The 20291-nt window shown below is 40.4% G+C and overlaps 1 protein-coding gene across 1 annotated transcript in view; it reads right to left on the bottom strand.

Moving 5' to 3' along the window:
- CUNH3orf20 (chromosome unknown C3orf20 homolog) overlaps positions 1-20291 on the bottom strand; it is a 114981-nt gene that overhangs the window by 46750 nt on the left and 47940 nt on the right. The window contains exons 9-11 of the mRNA XM_021675761.2: positions 16175-16306; positions 10429-10552; positions 8440-8689 (exon numbers count right to left, since the gene is read on the bottom strand). Coding sequence (XP_021531436.2) covers positions 8440-8689; positions 10429-10552; positions 16175-16306 — 506 coding nt within the window. The remainder of the gene's footprint in view (positions 1-8439; positions 8690-10428; positions 10553-16174; positions 16307-20291) is intronic.

Genomic DNA, 20291 nt, shown 5'->3' with positions numbered 1-20291 from the left:
AAGGTTGTACATTTAAGCCCAAATATTTAAGTAATTATATTAATGTAAAAAGATTAAATACTCTAATTAAAAGACAAAGACTGAAAGACAAAATTTAATTTAAAAACAAGAAATATATAATTCTTACAAGAGACAGACCTTAAAATAAAGGAACAGAAAGGGTGAAAGTAAAAAAATTAAAAAACAAAAAAAAAGATATATTACAAAAATAACAAAAAAGAAAACTAACACAATTATACTAATACTAGAGAATATAGGATGTACTATATAAAATATTTCTAGAGATAGAGTTCTTAATAAAATGGAAAATTCACAATGTTTACAATTCTGTTTGTATTTGTCTAATAACATAGTTTCAAAATATACACAGCAAAAATGGACAGATATAAAAGGAGAAATAGAGAGCTCCAAAATTATAATGGAGATATTAACACACTTCTGTCAGTAAATGATACAAATAAGAAAATATTTATGAATATATATAAGATTTAAGCAATATGATTAATAAATAAATTTGACCTTACATTTATAAAACACTGTATCAAAAAACTGCAGAATATGCTTCGTTTTAACTCCACATGAAACATTTACCAAAATTGGCTATGTGCTGGGCCATAAAACAAGTCTAAGCAAATTTCAGAGGATTGAAATTACGTAGTTTGTTTCTCTGACCACAACACAATTTAACATTAAAAAGAAAAAATGGTAAATAGACAATCCCCAAATGGTATAATAAAGTTACACACTCTAAATATCCAATGGGACAAGAAAGAAACAAGAATGAAAATTATTAAGTATTTTGAGCTTAATAATTACCGTATGGCGTATCAAAGCCTGTGGGATACAGCTAAACCTGGACTTTGAGGGAAATACATAATATTATATGTATATGTTCAAAAGGGATTAAGAAAAGCCCAATTATCTAAGCATTCACCTCAAGAAGTCAGAAGAATAATACAAAATTAAACCCAAAGAAAGTAGACAGAAGGAAATAATAAATATAAGAGTAAAAATTAATAAAATAATAAGACAAATGTATGAAAAGATCAACACAATTAAAATTTGGTTCTTTGGAAACACTAATAAATCAATAAATCCTGGAAAGACTGATCAAGGAGAAAATAAAAATGGCAAAAAAAAAAAATTAACACTAGTATTGTAAAAGAGGGTATCACTAGAGATCCCATAGTCATTTAAAATATTGCAAGAGAATCTTTTTAAAAACTTCAACATATTTAAACATTTAGATAAAATGGTAAATTCCTAGAAAAATCCAACTTACCAAAATAAACACAAAAATAAATCTGAATAAGTCCTATCTCTACTAAAAATAAAAATTTTCATTAAAAACTGCCACTGAAAGAATATCCCAGGAAGAGGTGACTTATCTGGCAAATTCTATCAAATATTTAGGGAAGAAATAATTCATACATACACAAACTCCACCAGATGATAGATAAAGAATAAATACTTCTGACCATAACATGACAAGAAAGGAAAAATTATTGACCAGTCTGCCTTATAAACACAGATACAAAAAACTCCTAAAGTACTAGCAAATCAAATCCAGAAATTCCTAAAAAGGAAGTGTATCATAACCAAGTTGAGTTTATGTCAGGAATGTAAGATTGGTTGAACATGTGAAATATATCCATATTAATATCAGTACAATTCACCACAATAATAGAATAAAGGAGGAAAATCATATGCTCATCTCAATAGATGCAGAAAAATTATTTGATAAAATTTAGAATCTATTGATGATATATACTCCTAGCGAACTAGGAATAGAAGGAAATTTCCTTGATCTAATAAAGGGTTTCTATAAAAAATCAACAACATAATGGTAAAATAGTGAAAAATTTCTCCTAAAATTGGAATGAACCAAGAATGCCTATTATTACCACTCCTATTCAAAATTGCATTGGAGGACCTAACCAGTGTAGGTAGGTAAGAAAAGAAGCTAAAAGGTATATTTGGAAAGACGGAATTAGTCTTACAGAGAACAAGTGTGTATATGTAAGAAGTCCAAAAGTATGTACTTACAAACTATTAATTAGTGAATTGATCAACATTATTAGATAAAATGTCAATATATAGAAATCAACAATGTCTTCCAGTCCTGACCAAGATGGAGTAAGCACACCACAGCTTATTTCTCCCACTGATTACAACTAAAAAACCCAGTATAGTTTTTAAAACTACCTGATGACTCAAAAGGTAAATAGTAGGTGGATTGTGGGAAGGAGGGGTGAGGAGTCAAAACATGAATGATCAGTATGAATGTGGTGAGTTTCTGGTTTTACTTTATTTTTCTTGCTGTATCTCCTAGCATGGATTCAAGAATGAGCTGAGAACTGAGCAGTACAAATGACTAGTAAAAACTGAGGACTCCTTTTAGTCACAGGACCTGGAAAAAATGCCTCTGTGATCCTGAAGGAATCTTTTGATTTCCTCTTCCCCTTCTGTTTCTGCTGCAAGGTTAGTCCCAGCAGCAGAACCGCACTATCACGGCAGTGCCAGCAATGGCATTGGCACCTACAAATTTTGAGAGAAAACCTATCCCTTGGATAAAGGAAATGAGTAAAAGTGCCCACGGCATGCAGAGTCTGGGTAGAGTATCCAACATTTTAAAAATCTTTCTTCTCCTGCCACTTCACTCTAAGGGCAGCCCCAGTCATGAGAACTGTGTGAAAGTGTCAATGGTCACAACTCTGAGAATTCCTCTTTTTTGTTTTGTTTTGTTTTGTTTTCCCATAAAATAAAAATAATTTCTCTAGGAGCTGGACAGTATAGGGGAAATCCTACAGATAAGAGAACAGGAGAGGGGTATTTCCTAATTCCATGTATAAACTGCCATATGTTCTGGACTCACACCAAATTGATGATGCATAGAACATTCCCCAAAAATCTTAGCATGCTGAAGAAAAAGCAAAAATATCTGTAGAACCAGAATTCAATATTCAGTGGAAAATATCCTTTAGAAATTAAGGCAAGGTAAATATATATTCAGATTAAGGAAAATAAAAAGCATTTATCGGCAGTAGACCTGCTCTAGAAGAAATCCTAGAGTACATTCTTCAGGCTAAAGGGGAACGATCCCAGAGGAAAATTTGGAACTTCAGGAATTAAGGAAGAACAACAGATAATACAAATGATAAATATACGAATATATATATTTTTCTTAAATTCTTAAAAATATGTATGACTAATGAAATCAAAGATTGTAACATTGTTGAGGTGTTTCAAAATATGTAAATGTAATACATATGACAAATAATAGTGTAAAGGGAGGAAAGAATCTTATATGGTTGCAAGGCTTCTACATTTCTTTTGAAGTGGTAAATATTAAACTTAAATAGACTGTAAAAGTTAAGGTATGTGTAATGTAAACCCTAAAGCAAAAAGTTAAAGAACAAAAAAAATTTTTAAGCCGATATATAAATTAAAAAGGAATACAGCTATATTCTGATGCTGGATGGTGGTAACCTTGTGTAGTCCTAAACTGGTTAGTGTGAAATAGTTCCGCCACCTCTGAGGCACCACTGCCAATGCTGCACAGGCTGCAGTTGCCCCTTGAACCAGAGAGATGTTCATTTGTTATATAACTTCCTGGCTTCTTCACTGAACATGCCTAGTCCAACATTTTTTCCCAGTCAGTCACATCCTGGCATTCAGTGTATAGATCCAATATCGCATGTCTTGTTCCAAAGGATCTTATTTTGTGAACTATATATATCAGTAGTATACATTACCATACAATGTAAAAAGATCTACATATAAACAATGCAACCAACTATCCAAGTGTTACACCAACTAAAACCCCCAATAAACCTTGAACAGTGAAAAAAAAAAATGGAATACTAAAAACATTCAAAAAATCTAAAAAAACTCAAAAACAGAGGAGAGGAACAAAAAAGCAGGAATACAAACAGAAAATAATAAAATGGTAGACAAATCCAATCATTTCAATAATTATATTAAATATAAATGGTCTAAAGATACTAATTAAAAGACACCATGTCAGATTGAATAAAAATACAATTATTGTTCACACTGGCTATAAGAAATTCACTTTAAATATAATGATATAGACATATTAAAAGTAAAAGCTAAAAAAGTCACAAAATGCAGATACTAATCGAAAGCTGAAGCTGATATATTATTATCAAAGTAGACTTCAGAACAAAAAACTTGGTAGGAAAAAAGACATTACATAATGATAAAATGTCAATTCACTAAAAAAACATAATAATCCTAAATGTGTTGTACCTAGCAACAAAGCTCCAAAATGTATGAAGTAAAAAACTGATAAAAACCTTGAAAGAAAATAGACAAATTCGCAATCATAGTAGAATATATTAACACTCCTTTATCAAGAATGTTCCTCAATAAAACAAGACGACAAAGTCAACAATGATACAGAAGACCTTAATACTAACAACCAACTTGATGTCATTGACATTCATTGAATACTCCACTTAACAAGAACAGAATACATTTTCTTTTCAAGTGCACATGTATCATATACCAAGATCAACCATATTCTGAAGTCAAATAACAAATTTTAGCAAACTGAAGAGAAAGAATATCATACAAAATATATTCTCAGATTTTGCCAGAAATGAACTAAAAATCAATGACAGAAAGTTATCTGGAAAGTTCTCAAATATTTGGAACTTAAACATCAGAATTCTAGATAACTCATGCATCAAAGATGAAATAACAGGAAAATTATTAAATATTTTAATCTGAATAAAACTTAAAATCCAATATATCAAAACTTGTGGGATGCAGGTAGAGCAGTGATTAGAAGAAAATTTAGAGGATTAAATATTTACATATTAGAAAATAAGCCCTCAAGCCAATAATCTAAGCTTACAAATAGAAAATCACAAATTAAATATAAAATGAGCAGATAAAAGATAAAAATAAAGAGCAGAAGTCAATGAAATGGAAAATAGAAAATCAATAGAGAAAAATCATTGAAATCAAAAGCTGATTCTTTGAAAGGATCAGTATGATTGATGAAACTGTAGTCAGAATGACCAAGGTAAAAAAAGAGAAGACGCAAATCACCAGTATCATAAATAAAAGAGGGATGTCACAAAAGGCCCCACAGACATTAAAAAGATAATATGGAAAAACAACCAACAACATCATACATATAATTTCAATAACTTAGATGAAATAGATCAGTTCCTTTAAAGACACAAATTGCTAAAGTTCACTCAAAAATAAACAGACACCCTGAATAGCCACCCTATATTTATTAAAGTAATTTTGCTTTTAAAAGTTTTCTATAGGTCGAGCGAGGTGGCTCATGCCTGTAATCCCAGCACTCTGGGAGGCAGAGGTGGGCAGATTACCTGAGGTCAGGAGTTTGAGACCAGGCTGGCCAACATGTCGAAACTCTGTCTCTACTAAAAATACAAAAATTAGCTGGGTGTAGTGGCACATGCCTGTAATCTCAGCTACTCAAGAGGCTGAGGTAGGAGAATTGCTTGAACCCAGGAGGTGGAGGTTGCAGTGAACCGAGATCACGCCACTGCACTCCAGCCTGGGAGACAGATCGAGACTCCAACTTAAAAAAGAAAAAAATCTACAAAGAAAACTCTAGGTGAGAGGGTTTCACTGGCTAATGCTACCAAAAATGTAAGGAAAATAATACCAATTCAACAGAAAATAGAAGAGAATGCTTCCCAACTCATTAGGCCAACATTTTTCTGATAAAGCAGAAGAAAACATTACAAGAAAGGAAAACTATAGACCAGTAACCCTCGTGAGTATAGATGAAAATCTCTTCAACAAGATACTAGCAAATTGAATCCAGCAATATTGAAAAAGAATAATACGTTATGATCAAGCAGAGTTTATCCCAGGAATGCAAGACTGGTTCAACATTTGAAATCAATGTAATTCGCCATATTAACAAAACAGTCTAGAAAGAGACCCACACAAATACAACCCATTGATTTTTTTACAAAGGTACAAAGATAATTTAATGGAGAAATTGATCTTTTTAAAAAAATACTGTTGGAACAATTGACTATCAATATGTAAAACAAACAAACTTCAGTTCATACATTATACCTTATATAAAAATTAAAATGGATTATAGACCTAAATATAAAACATAATCTATAATAAGCTTTTAGAAGAAAACTTAGGAGAAATTTTTGTGACATTGGGTTAGGCCAGGGATTCTCAATCTTGGCACTATTGACATTTTGAACTTCATAATGATTTGTTATGTGGAACTGTTTTGTGCATTGCTGGATGTTTAGCAGCATCTCTGGCCTCAACTCACTAGATGGCAGTAGCGCCCACTCCCTAGTCCTGATAATAAAAAATGTCTCCAAACATTGTCAAATGTCCCCTGGGGGGCAAACTCATCACTGGCTGAGATTCACTGGGTTAAACAAAGGGCTTATAGACATGACAACAAATCACGGTCCAGAAAAGAAAAAAACCTGTATCAATTAGACTTCATCCAAATACATTTTACTCTGCAAATACACTGTTAAGAGAATAAAAAATTAAGCCACAGGCTGATGAAAATATTTCAAGTCACATATCTGATAAAGGACTTATACCCAGAATAAAGAACTCCCAAAACTCACAATAAGAAAACAATCCAACTTTGAAATGGGCAAAAGATTTGGATACTTCACCATAGAAAATATATGAATGGTAAATAAGCCATGAAAAGATACTCAACAACTTTAGTTATTAGGGAAATGCAAATTAAAATGATAATGGGATATCACTACTTGTCTATTGAATGGCAAAAAACCAAAAACAACAAAAACCAAACCATGACAATACCAAATGCTAACAAAGATATGGAGCAACTGGAACTCTCCTATACTGTTGGTGGGCATGCGTAATGGTACAGCTACTTGGGAAGACAGCTGCCAGTTTCTTACAAAGTTAAACATGCATTTACTATAAAACCAGGCAATCCAGCTCTTAAGTATTTACCCAAGTGAAATGAAGACTTATGCTCACATACATGCCTGCTCAAGAGGATTTACAGGAGTTTTATCATAATCAGAAAAAGCTGAAAACAATCCAAATGTCTTTCAGTGGGTGATGGATAAACAAATTTTGCCAATTCATGCTATGTATTATATACAGAAAAAAATTAACATTAGGAGAATCGCTTGAAGCCAGGAGTCAGAGGTTGCAGTGAGCTGATGTCGTACTACTGCACTCCAGCCTGGGTGACAAAGCGAGACCCTGTCTCAAAAAAAAATAAAAAATAAAAAATAAAGATAAATCCAATGATGTCACTTCCTTACGGAATGGCCTCTATAACACTATCAAGGCTACATGCCCAAATTCCTGACTACATCTCGGTCCTCAGTTCACATCATTGTCCCCTTCTCCACCACACTCCAGCCTCACTGGCCTTCTTACTGTCTCACACATACCAACCTCATTCCTGTCTCAGTGCCTTTGGACTTGCTGTGCCCTCTGCCTGGTGTTCCCTCCCCACGTCTGTTCTTGGCCACCTGTTTCTCATCCTTTGCACCTCCGTTTCAATATCATCTCCTCAGAACCGCCTTCCCTCACCCTCTACCATAGCCCATCCCACCCCACTTTCCAGCCACTTTCTATCCCAGAGGCCAGGCAACATTTTCTATAAGAGAGACAGGTAGTAAATACTCAAGGCTTTGCAGGCCAGACCCTCAATGTGTCCACTGTCATGAGGAAGCAGCTATGGATGATATGGGAATGAGTGGGTGTAGCCGTATTCCCAGAAAATCTTATTTATGGCTACCAACATTTAAATTTTTTTTTCTTTTTGAGATGGAGTTTTGCTCTTTTGCCCAGGCTAGAGTGCAGTGGTGCAATCTTGGCTTACTGCAACCTCCACCTCCAAGGTTCAAGCGATTCTCTTGCCTCAGCCTCCCAACTAGCTTGGATTACAGGCGCCCACCACCAGGCCTGGCTGATTTTTGTATTTTTAGTAGAGATGGGGTTTCACCATATTGGCCAGGCTGGCCCTGAATTCCTGACCTTGTGATCCACCCTCCTTGGCTTCCCAAAGTGCTAGGATTATAGGCGTGAGCCACTGTGCCCGGCTGACATTTAAATTTTTATATCATTTGCCTGTTATGAAATCTTTTTTTTTCCCTTCAAGCACTTAAAAATATAAAAAGCATTCTTAGCTCACCCACAAAAAATTGACAGCTTGGCCAAATTTGGTCCACAGCCAACCCCTGTCCTAACCCATTACTCCAATTCTTTTCTTCCTAGCCCACATCGCTGCCTAAAATTATTTCATTTGTTCATGTGTTTATCTCCTCGCTTTACTTGCCCTTGGAATTTAAGCTCCAAAAGAGAGGGGCCCCATCTGTTGGGTTCACTATCCTGTGCCCACTGCCCATCCCAACACCCGATGCTGCGGAAGACATGAAGGACCAAGCCAACCTGGATGTGACCCTGGCTTTCGTGTGGATTCTGGTGATCATCTTGCGAACTGGGGTCACAGGAGAAGACCCAGGCTCATCCTTCAAAGTCTCTGCAGTTAAGGATTCCGGTTTGGTTGACTGAGATGGTAAAAGACTTTCTCCTGAGTATAAACCTAGGTTGGGGACCCGCTCGGGATGAGTTCCAGATTTCATGTTGAACCGAACAAATTCTGCCTCCGTTTTGGTGGGATATTCAATGGTGAACAGACCTGTTAACAGAAGACGCCACTGTCATTTTCCCTTCACGGCCAGGACTCTTCTGTCCCTAGTCCCAGACTGGAAACAATGAAGCACACCTTGGCTCACCCTCATCACCTCCCCTCCACTCTCACTGGTTCTCAGCACCTCCCCTCTGCTTCCAGTACAGTGCTCCTGTCCCAGGGCGGTCACTCATCAGTGATGCTGCCAAACACTGGGTTGTAAGAACGTAAGAATGAATAGGTCTCCTTTCTACTCATTCTTCAAGATACCTAGCTTCAATCTCACTCTGCCCACCCAGGCTGGAGCCTGTTTCCATTCAGCCTGTGTCCTCCCCAGCCCCTAATGTAGAGGCTAGCTACACAATGCATTCCTGGCCCATGCTGTTCCTTCCTTGACAATGGTATTCCCCGTGTCTCCAGCTGTAAGTTGATTCCATCAACTTTCTTTTTCTTTGTTGTATTGTATTTATTTATATTTTTGTCTTGCTTTCTCTACTAGACTGGAAAACTTCTAAGGCCAGAGACCTCTTGTCTCTTCACTTATCAGCATTTCTCGCATGTGGGTGCTGAGCACGCAGAGGTACCCCAAGACAGAATTCCCAGCCTCTGGAAATTCCCAGCCAGGGAGCAGGACAGGGGACACAGTCACAATGCTAAGTAGTAAGATGTATAACTAGAACATGTATAAAGTGCTGTGGGATCCTTTCTTTCACTTGTGTGGGAAAAAAAAAAGAAAAAAGAAATAATTAAGTGCTATGGGAGCCCAAAGGAGGTGTGACCCATTCTGCTAGGGAAGTCAAGGAAGGCTTCCCAGAGGAGGGGTCAACTGAAGTCTCTGAGGATAAGGAGAAACTCCCCAGAGAGGTAATGGGGGAAGCACAGCCCCTCCATGCTCAGCCAGGAGGTGGCACAGAATAGGGGTCAACGTCTCCTTGTTCCCAGGCTCATCAGCAGTGAGGAGGGGAGCTTGAGGCTACCCACGCTGGCCTTGGGGGATCTCTGTGGGGGACAGCCTGGAGAGGCAACTGCTTTTTCTCTTCTGAGATCCATAAAAAGAAGAAGGGATTGGGAGGCCGAGGCGGGTGGATCACGAGGTCAAGAGATCGAGACCATCCTGGTCAACATGGTGAAACCCCGTCTCTACTAATACAAAAAATTAGCTGGGCACGGTGGCGCGTGCCTGTAATCCCAGCTACTCAGGAGGCTGAGGCAGGAGAATTGCCTGAACCGAGGAGGCGGAGATTGCAGTGAGCCGAGATCGCGCCATTGCGCTCCAGCCTGGGTATCAAGAGCGAAACTCCGTCTCAAAAAAAAAAAAAAAAAAAAAAAAAAAAAAAAAAAAGAAGAAGGGAGCAGGGGCTCCAGATGGATGATGGGTGATATGAGAGTTGGAGCTGAAAGGTGAATGTAGGTGTGGGGTAGAGACCAAGAGGGACACAGTTAGCCACTGAGAGACCCAGAAAAATAAGATAATCACATGGGGACATGCAAGACACACTGGGAGAGAGTTCAGAAATGCCAGTGGGCCCAGGTCACTATTCTCAGCTGTGTGGCCTTAAGTGACCTGAACCCAATGATCCCACCTAAAATGGGGAAATTTCTCTACCAGGCCTACTTCCCTGGAGATTCAGATTGAAGATGGAATGGGTGGTTCTTGAAGAAAGGTCTGTCCCTTGAGATGGCCTATCAGAGTCAAAGGACTGGGGAATCCAGTAGATAGGCCTTCGCCCACCTTTTAGCCTCCTTACCTGCGGCCAGCAAGATAGAATTAACGAACTGAGCCGCTGTCTTCTGAAACCGCTTCTTGATCTCAGCCAGGGCTCGGCTCATCTTATACACCTTGTCGTCCATGTTGCTAATTTTGTGGTTCAGCTGGAGAGAGGCAAAGCAGGAGGGCAGGTGTCGCCGGCCCCTCAAGGAGCCAGCTGCCTAGCCCAAGATAACAAAGACTTGCTCTGGTTCGGAGGATGTGCTATTACCTGCCCCATCCCTACCTGGAACACACCTCTCTCCCTCTCAGCCCAGTGAGTTCCTGCACATGGGCCCAGGTCTGACTCACGGCCCCTCCTTGGAGGGTTTTCCCTGATTCAACTGGGCAGAACTACTCTTTGCCTTGGACTCTCATCATGCTCAATGCAGCTTGAAGATGGAAGTTAGCACTTTGCCAAGTGACAGCTGTTTGGGCCTGTCTCCCCACTAGACTGCAAGCTCCTGGAGGGAAGGGACTGAGTCTTGGTCTCCTGTGTGTTTGAGTGTCTGTCATGCAGGTACTCAGTAAATGCATTCATAAGTGGATGATAAAGCCCTTTGCAGAACTTTCTCTGCCGGCCTCCCTCTGCAGTGAATGCTGCGGTGCATCCCCCAGGAGCCCCTTCATCCCTCCAGCTGCCAGAACAGTGGCTGCTGACAGTGCCCAGCTGAGAACCTGCCTCTGGCCAAGGTTACAGAGGTGGACTGGTCATTGTAGGCCACAAAGGCCCAGGCCTCTTGCTTCCATTCAGGATTATGTTGAAGGATCATTCTGGCTCCAGGGCTCCCTCTGGGATCACTGAGGCCTCTGCATGGCTGCCCTCTCCTTCTGCCTTCCTTCAGACCCTCAAAGGGGCTATTCCCAAGAGCAGTCCCCAGGAAACTCCTGCATACTTGGCTCCATCCCACAGTCTGTTTCCCATGAGACCCAACCTAAGACCTGCTCTGAACAACTAGGGCATGTCAGTAGCACTGCAAAACCAGGCCCGGTTTCCAGAGGTGGTTATATTTGGTCTTTTTCTCTAGGAAGCCTTCCCTGATTTCCTCAGCCCACAGCAACTGCTCCCTCTGCTGAACTTTCACACATGTCCCTTCCTGTCCTTTCTGCTGTGGGTCCTGGCCATTTTTTTTTACTTCCTTTGTCCCTAAATTCAGTTAGCTCTTTGAGAGAAAAATCTATCATTTCTGCATCTCCCATGTAACACAGAGAGGATAGGAAAAAATTCTCTTCTGTGGAATTTAAGCCTCAAGTGGCAAGAGTGGGGTGGGCAGTATCAGATTTCCTGATGAACAATGAAGTCAGCCCACGAGTCCTTTATGCTGCAGGCAGGAAATCTGTAAAGGATGTCCCAACAAATGGCAAAGCCTCAACCATCTTTCTGATTCGTGGCCCCAGTTGCTGCTCCTGTGCTTATCTTATTTATTTATTTATTTATTTGAAATTTATACCCAGTCTGCTTCCAAAAAAGACCTGGGGTGGCACACTGGCCTAATAAAGCATTTAAACAGAGGCCGTTGTCTCTCTTCCCAAGTGCTGCCTTGAAAATATTTTGCAGGAGCCAGGCCTCGGGGCTGTAAAAGCTGGAACGGCCATTCTGCCTGTCTCTCTGATGGGTGGCTCTTTCTGGGGCAATGGGTGTCTGGGGAAGCCATTTAACAAGCTTCTCAGTGACAGGGACTTGGAGGGAGGAGGCCGCTCCCACCCCCACCTCCAGCCTTAAGGGGACTGATAAGTGATCATCAACCCCAAACAAACACTCACAGATGGAACTGAACAACTGTAAAAGTCCCAGGGTGGGAGTGTGTTGAAGCCAGGTGGGCCCTCAGGCATCAGTACATAGATGAGAAAACTGAGACCCAGACAGGGAAGGGACTGGCCCAATGCCCTATGGCCTCTTTCTAGCTGTGGCTCTCTGCCAGCCCCAATACTTGGCACAGTTTCTTGGAAGCTCCTTGCAGCTCTCAAGGTCCAAGAATCCAAAATTAGCTAATTTTCTTTTCTTTTCTTTTTCTTTCTTTCTTTTTCTTTTCTTTTCTTTTTTTTTTTTTGAGACAGAGTCTCGCTCTGTCAACAGGCTGGAGTGCAGTGGTGTGATCTCTGCTCACTGCAACCTCCACCTCCCGGGTTCAAGCAATTCTCCTGCCTCAGCCTCCCGAGTAGCTGGGACTACAGGCGCATGACACCATGCCCAGCTAATTTTTGTATTTTTTAGTAGAGACGGGATTTTACTATGTTGGCCAGGATGGTCTTGATTATACCATGTTTACCATGTTGACCTTGTGATCTGCCTGCCTCGGCCTCCCAAAGTGCTGGGATTACAGGTGTGAGCCACTGTGCCCAGCCAAGATGAGCTAATTTTCATGTAAAATATCCCAAGATGCTTAACCACATGGTTAAGATCAACATTTGGAAATCCCATTACTGGCAAGAAAGTATATTTACTCATTGTTTCTGTTTATCTTGTTAGAAAGTTGTCATACATAGTACATATGCTTACACTCTCAAACAAGAGATGTTATGATCAGAACACTTTTTTGGCAAGTCACTCTTGGTCAACATCTGCTTCTGCTTTCTATAATGCAGCACTGTTTTCAGAATCTGTCTCAATGTATTGGTCTATTTATCCCTATGTTACATTTCCTTAAGACAGTTATGCTCTTTGAATTACTGTGTCATTTTAAATAAATTCTCAGAGTTCTACTGTACTATCAAACCATGCCTTGATAAGCTTCCCTTAATAGAGACTCTACCCTCTAGCCCAGCATGATCCACTAGAAAAGTAATGTGAGCTACATGCGTAGTTGAAAACATCCTAGTAGCCACATTAAAAACATTTTTAAAGGGAAAATTCATTCTATCTATTGATTTAACTCAGTATATCAAAAATAGGGTATGTCAACATATCATCAAAATAGCCAATTATTAATGAGAAATTTTACATTCTCAATTCCTCCTAAGTCTTTGAAATGCAGTGTGTGTTTCCATGCAGAGCCCATCTCCATTTGGACTTGTCACATTTCAAGGGCTCAATCGCCGTGTGTGACTCATAGCTACAACATCAGACAGCACAGCTCTAGACTTCTAATTCCAGCTTGAGGAGGTTGCTTTAAGGTAAGAAAATAAGACTCGAATTACTGAGGGGCTTTCCTAGGCCTAAGGGGCTTGATGGGTACACAGACTGAGAGTGAGTTCTCTCAGCTACTCATAGGGGTCTTGAATTGCTTGTATCTTGGTTCTCAGTTGCATTCCAAACTTCAGAGATAACCAAACAAGAGGTTGCCAGAAAAATGAAGCATTGCCCCAGTTTTATGAGAATGAATAATTTTCTAATAACCATTGTCTTTGATAAGAAAAGTAGACTCACATTCTAAAAAGTTTTCAAGAAACATAGATAGGTGACTTCATACCCAGTGCATACTTAATCACTTAAAAATAACTTTTTCTGGCTGGGTGTAGTGGCTCACACCTGTAATCCCAGCACTTTGGGAGGCTGAGGTAGGCGGATCACCTGAGGTCAGGAGTTTGAGACCAGCCTGGCCAACATGGTGAAACCCTGTCTCTACTAAAAATACAAAAATGAGCTGGGCATGGTGGCAGGCACCTGTAATCCCAGCTACTTAGGAGGCTAAGGGCACAAGAATCACTGGAACCTGGGAGGCAGAGGCTGCCGTGAGCCAAGATTGTGCCACTGCACTCCAGCCTGCACTTGGCAACAGAGCAAGACTTGGTCTCAATCAAATAAAATTAAAAAATAAAACCAATGACTTTTCAGAGTGAGAGTATGGAACCAAATGACAGGGTACATGCATCAATTATCAAGATCATTCATCTCAGCCCAGATGGACTCAAACTCTTGCAGGTAGTTTGCTCTTTGAAGTAACCCATGCATGCCGGATTCACAGGCACCTGCGTTTCTCCAGTGCTTCCTCTCCTCATCCCCTAGCAGATTCCACACGACCCTCTGGTGCACCACAAGTCAAGCTAGATGATAACTGGTGCCCATGCTTTTGCCCCTTCCATTAGATTGAGAGTATTTCAGAGTTTAGAGGGAATGAGACTTCTTTATTTCTACATCTCCAGCAGCCAACTTGGCCTGCTGCAGGTGCTAATAAATATTTATTGAATTTGTTAATGAATTAATGAAGGTAAAATGCTGCTGGAATGAAAACGTAGTGGGAAAAAAACAGATGCAATGCTTTCCTCCAGGAGTAACAAAGGAGACCCCTAACAAATGTCCACCCCTTATGTCCTTATTGGACATTGGGTTGGTTGCCCTTGCTGGGCTCTGCCAGCTTTGAGAGTCTGTAAGCTTGTGGCATACAGTGGCAAATGCCCACACAGCTTAAGAGCTTCTTGCTCAGGATGACCATATAATTTATCATCCAAACCAGGACACATTTAAGGGAAATACAGCATAGTATTTACAATTGCTTCAGGTGTATAATTGCTCCAGTATAAACTGGAACTGGCTCTAGGCAAACTGGGAAGTGTGGTCACCCTGCTTTTGCTCCTAGGAGCCTTCCCTGAGTGGGCAGAGTCCCCTGTGGGGAGTTCAAGTAGTGTGTTCTGCCCACCTGAGCTTTGGTTACCCCAGTCTTATGTGGAGGTCAACTGTTCTCTTTCAGGATATAAACTCAGGGTGTGGGGACTGTGTCATTTTAATCCTCTCCACCTCTCTCCCTAATGTTGACTCGACACCACCAGATACACAGTAGGCTCCATGATGCCCCACTGAATGGAAGAATTGGACTCCCAGTCCCCATTGTATTCTCATCCACCCAAAAAATATTTGGTAAAGACTTAATTTGAACTAGTCCTCATGCTGGGCCCTGGGACAACAGACATTAGTGGGAACCACAAGGAATTTTCAATTTGTGGAAAAGATAGACTTGAAAATAAAGGAGTCTAGAATGGAGGTTGTCACAGCCAGGAGGGACGAGCAGAGGGAGAGACAGACTCTACCTGGGATGGGAAGAGGGTGGTAGAGAGGGTCATCAACAGGCACTGGTAGTTATTCTACTCAGCATCATTTCTTCTTCTGGTAACAGCACCTTGATTTTCCTTTAGGAAACTCTTCTGCCTTATCCTTTACCCGGGTGGTTCATTTGAGGCTAATCTTACACATTGTGCCCCAGGACGGATATGAGCCTCAAGCCTGGCCAGTGGGAGCAACACATATTCCTGGCCACAGGGAATATTTCAAGCATGGGCAGTTAATAGGGCCAATGAGTGTTGATGTTGGCATTTCTACTGAAGTGTTTAGGAAAGAGAAGCCCTCCTTCTTCCAGGAGCACTAAAGCTGGTATAATAAAAGCCCAGAGATGTTCATGGTCATCTTGTCATCAACAAGATAGAAACTCCTTGAGAATGAAGTCAACAAAGAGGAAAGCAGAGCCAAGAAATGGGAAGATCTGGTGGAATCATTTCAGGGCCTGGATCTAGTCATGCCTGAAACTGCATATTGATAGACTTCTCAATTTATTGAGCTACTATATTCTATTTTCATGCTTAAGCTTGTCTATCCTGGATTCTGTCACTTATAACCAGAAGACTCTTAATGGATATACCAAGTTTCACAGAGAGCGTAGTACTAAGAGTAGGCAGTGAATAATGGCAGAGAAAGAAGCAGGGCCTTGCATGGGAGGGTGGTGGGGAGTAAGAGCAAAGGCCCTGACATGTGAAACAACAACCCACATTGTGATGCCCAGGGGTCAGCTCTGGGTGCCTGGTCTGCCCTGCCTTACCCATTTGTCATATGCCATTCCATGGGGACAGTTGTTGGCTGACACAGTGAGTGTTACTGTGTCATTCAGGGAGGTAAAGGTGACCGTGATGGAGTCCTGTCCCAGCACCTTTAGCTTCATTTGCTCATTCACCTGTAGATAAAGAAACAGTACTCAGAGAATCCTGCTTCTACAGTCCCACCCACACTTTCCTGACCCACCACAAAGCACAAAGCCCCTGTTGGCTTGGGGCTGAAGATTTGTAAGAGCTTTCAGGTTCTTGCATTAGAATTTAGCTTCATGGAGAAGACAGAATAATTCCAGGCTCCCCTGGGGGATCCGCTGAAAAAGTAACTGATGCTTCCTCATTCCCGCTCCTTTCCTTTCCAAACCAAGCATGAAACCCACTGTGAAAGAGACACAAGTGTCTGGCAGGTGAGTCAGCTTCAGTTCTGGTAAAAATGGATTGGGAATGCAGCTTGGATCAGAGGGTAACCCTTTATCCCTGAATCACAGATGTGTCGACTCAGGCACCAGGTCTGACTATGACTTTTGTCTTACAACAGTGGGAAGGTGACCACATGGCAGGAAGCACCGAAAGCCCTCTGCAGATGGGGGGAAGAAGATGTCAAAGAGTACCCAGAAGGGCCTGGGCTACACATACTCAGCCCCTTCCCTTAAAGTCACCAAATATGTCACTATTCTTTCCCTGAGGAGGAGCCAAAGATGGGTGGAAAAAGGGGCAGCGACTCTTTATCATCACTTCCAAAAGAGTGGGATTTCCTTTAAGCAGTACCAGACTGCAACTTGGGGAGGGTGAGTTGCCCTTAAAACAATTCACTCCTTACTGAGAGCTCTGTGGTCTATGGGTGAGTCCCAGTTCTGCCTCCTGATAACAAGCCATTTAGCTTCGCTGAATCTCAACTTCTTCCACATGAAATCATTGAAAGGCTATTATCAGGATCAAATGGGATAAAAATGGTGGAAGTGGTTTTGTAAGCCATTAAGGCCTATGTCCAGCATGAGCAGATATTGTCAGGACAAGGTAGAGCAACTCACATTTAAGGCTGCTGAACAAATTGCATGTGCAGAGCACAATTTATACACAGGTACCCTTCCTGAGAGTATCAGAGTGTACAGCCCTACACTGCTGGGCTTCTCTTAGTCTTCAACGTCCCTGACCTATAATATCCCCTTACTTACAAATACCTCCAGGATGCCACTGAACCAAAAAACAAACAAACAAACAAAATACTCTCTGCTTTGCTCCTTCCATTTCCTTCTACTATTCTAGTTGCTTGCCCAGTGATCTACACTTAAATTCTTTACTTTGAGTTTCTTCCTCATATCCTGCAGTCTAAAGACTGGTTCCCTCTAGCACCCTGAAAGTGCTGAACTATGACTTGCCAAGTCTTTTGACATCTTCAAACTTGATCACTATCACTTAAAAGAAACCTTCCTCTCTCTTGTCCTTCTTCTAGAGGATTTGAGCAGGCGTCAAATCCCAGCATTGCCCCTTACCAGTTGGGCAATTTTAGACAAATTGGTTAGCTTCTCTGAACCTGGGGACAATAATAGTAAAAGGTAAAGTAAAAGTAAAAAGTTTTATCCCATGAAATTTTCTCATTGGATGCTTAGCAAATTTCAGCAGATTTTACAGCTTAGCACAGTACAGCTTTTATTTATTAACCTTGCTTCCTGGATTGTTTCTCTTTCTCTCCCCCAGCCTCCCAAATATGGCAGCTCTACAAACCACAGACTTGTCCTCTTGAGAGTTCATTAGCCAGCCCATTATATCTTATCCATTATCCCCAGTCTCTCACCTTAGGTCAGGGTCCATGTCACAGTAGCCCAGAGAGATATGGCCACTGAACCAAATAAGCATGTCTAAAACCATTTTGGTCACTGATCCTCTCAGAAAACTCTGTTTCCACTCAGACACATAATCCATCATGGAGTCATCTACAATTCCCTCCTCCTTTCATCTATAAGGCCATGCCCATGCATTATTGAGTTCTTCTATTGAAATGATCCCTTTAAAAAACATTGCCACCATTTGTAATGATGTTGGGTCTGGCTAGTAACTCCCCAACTGGTCTCTCCATGAGCCCATCCATTGGTCTCTCTCCAGTCAACCAAAAATGCTAAACTGAGCATTTCAATCCTCAGCTTAAAAATCAACCAGCTGGTTCTACTTCCAGTATAGCTGAGTCAGTGCCTGACAGGCTGCTTTCCTCATAGATAACTATAAGCTTGAAAAAACAAACAAAAAACAACAACCCAAAGGTTAGGAAGAGTGAACAAATGCAGGCAGACTTTAAAGAGGAGCCAAAATTTAAAAGATCGAGCAGCATGGGATAATGCTTTGTTTTACAGCTTTAACCTGAAGGCAGGCCAAATTCCACCATCTTTCTGGCCTGAAGAACCCAGATGACAGAACCTGAAGCAACCACAGTCACAGGAACATGTGGAAAGTATTCCAGAAGGGATAGCGCAAGAGAAGGAGAGGCCAGAATTCTGTGTAGAAACTGTCCATGTCTCTGGCTGATCCTTGAACCAACCATGAGCAGGGAAGACTCAAGACACCTTATGGCTGAAAAGAACAACAAATATAAAAACTTGAACTGAGATGTGAGCTTCTGCAAGTGAAACAAAGTTTGTGGTTTCAGTCTAACCAAGTTCATTGCCTGTTAAAACAAGAATATCAACACTCTTCAGAGAAATACACCAGAATTCAGAGACTCCACCACACACCATTCACAATGTCTACCTACAATCCAAAATTATTGAATATGTGAAGAACCAGTGAAGTGTGAGCTCTTCTCAAAGCAACAGATAATTAACAGAGGTCAACTCTGTCTGATAAGACCCAGACATTGAAATTTTCAGACAAGAACTTTAAAGCACTAATTTAACTACACTAAATTAGGTAAGGGAAAATGTACTCGTAAGAAATTATAAAATATGGAATCTCAGCAGAGAAATAGAGAACATAAAAGCATCTATCTGAAATTTTAAATTGTTACATTATTATAATAGTAGAATGGAGATGACAGAATAAAGTTTTTGAACTTGAAGACAGATCAAGAGAAATTATCCAATCTCAAAAGTAAAGAGAAAACAAATGTGAATAACAACAACATAAGAGAGCTTAGGAACCCTTGGGACAATATCAAAAAGTCTAAAATAGACATAATTGGAGTCTCCGAAGAAAAGGAGAAAGATTGGAGTAGCTTTTTTTTTTTTTCTAAAGAAGACTTAGAAGATTCCCCAAATTTGGTGAAACAAATTTAAATGAATTTACAGACTCAAGAAGCTCAGTAAATGGAATAAATATGAAGACAACCACACCTAGACACCTCACAGTTAAACTAAGAAAACTAAAGAAAAGAGAAAATCTTGCAAGCAGCTAAAGAAAATAAATAGTAACTTGAATAACTACAGACTTCTTATAAACTGTGGAAGACAGACACAGTGCAACAACATCTTTAAAATGCTGAAAGAAAAAGAAATCATCCCAGAATCATACCCAACAAAAATATCCTTTAATAAAGAGATTTTTTTTTCTTCATGAAAGAAAACAGAGAATACATTGCCAGAAGATACGCACTTCAAGAAAGCCAAAGGAATTTCTTCACGCTGAAGAGAAATGGTACCAGAGGGAAACTTGGATCTTCAGAGAGTAAGGAGGAACAATGGAAATAGCAGCTGGGTAAAAACAAATTGGCCCCTGCAGCCTCCAAGACAGCCTACAAACTCCCCAGTCTGACATCCAGTGCCTCCCGCCTCCATCTGACATCATACACACCTCTTGCTCCACCTTTCTTTCACAAGAACCACTTGTGACCTCTTAAAAATACCACATTTAGTCCCAACTCCAACCTTTGCAGATGCTGCTCCCACTACCCAGAAGACTTTTCCCTCTTCCTCCTCTCTATGTGAATCATACACACTCACCCCCTTGCTACAACCCCAGGGCCACCTTCTCTTCCAGGTCACTCCTGACTTCACATGCCTCTATTGTGCTTTTCTTCATGCAGCTCCAAGGAATATAACAACAAACTAAAATACATTGGTAAAACACTTTATTCCCCTCCATTATTTCATTTCTTCTCATGAAAGTACCATGAGGCCGGAG

Source organism: Aotus nancymaae, unplaced genomic scaffold (assembly GCF_030222135.1).
Source record: "Aotus nancymaae isolate 86718 unplaced genomic scaffold, 86718_ANA_hifiasm-v0.15.2.pri h1tg000046l, whole genome shotgun sequence".
NCBI lineage: Eukaryota > Metazoa > Chordata > Mammalia > Primates > Aotidae > Aotus > Aotus nancymaae.
This window is presented reverse-complemented; position numbering and strand designations above follow the sequence as displayed.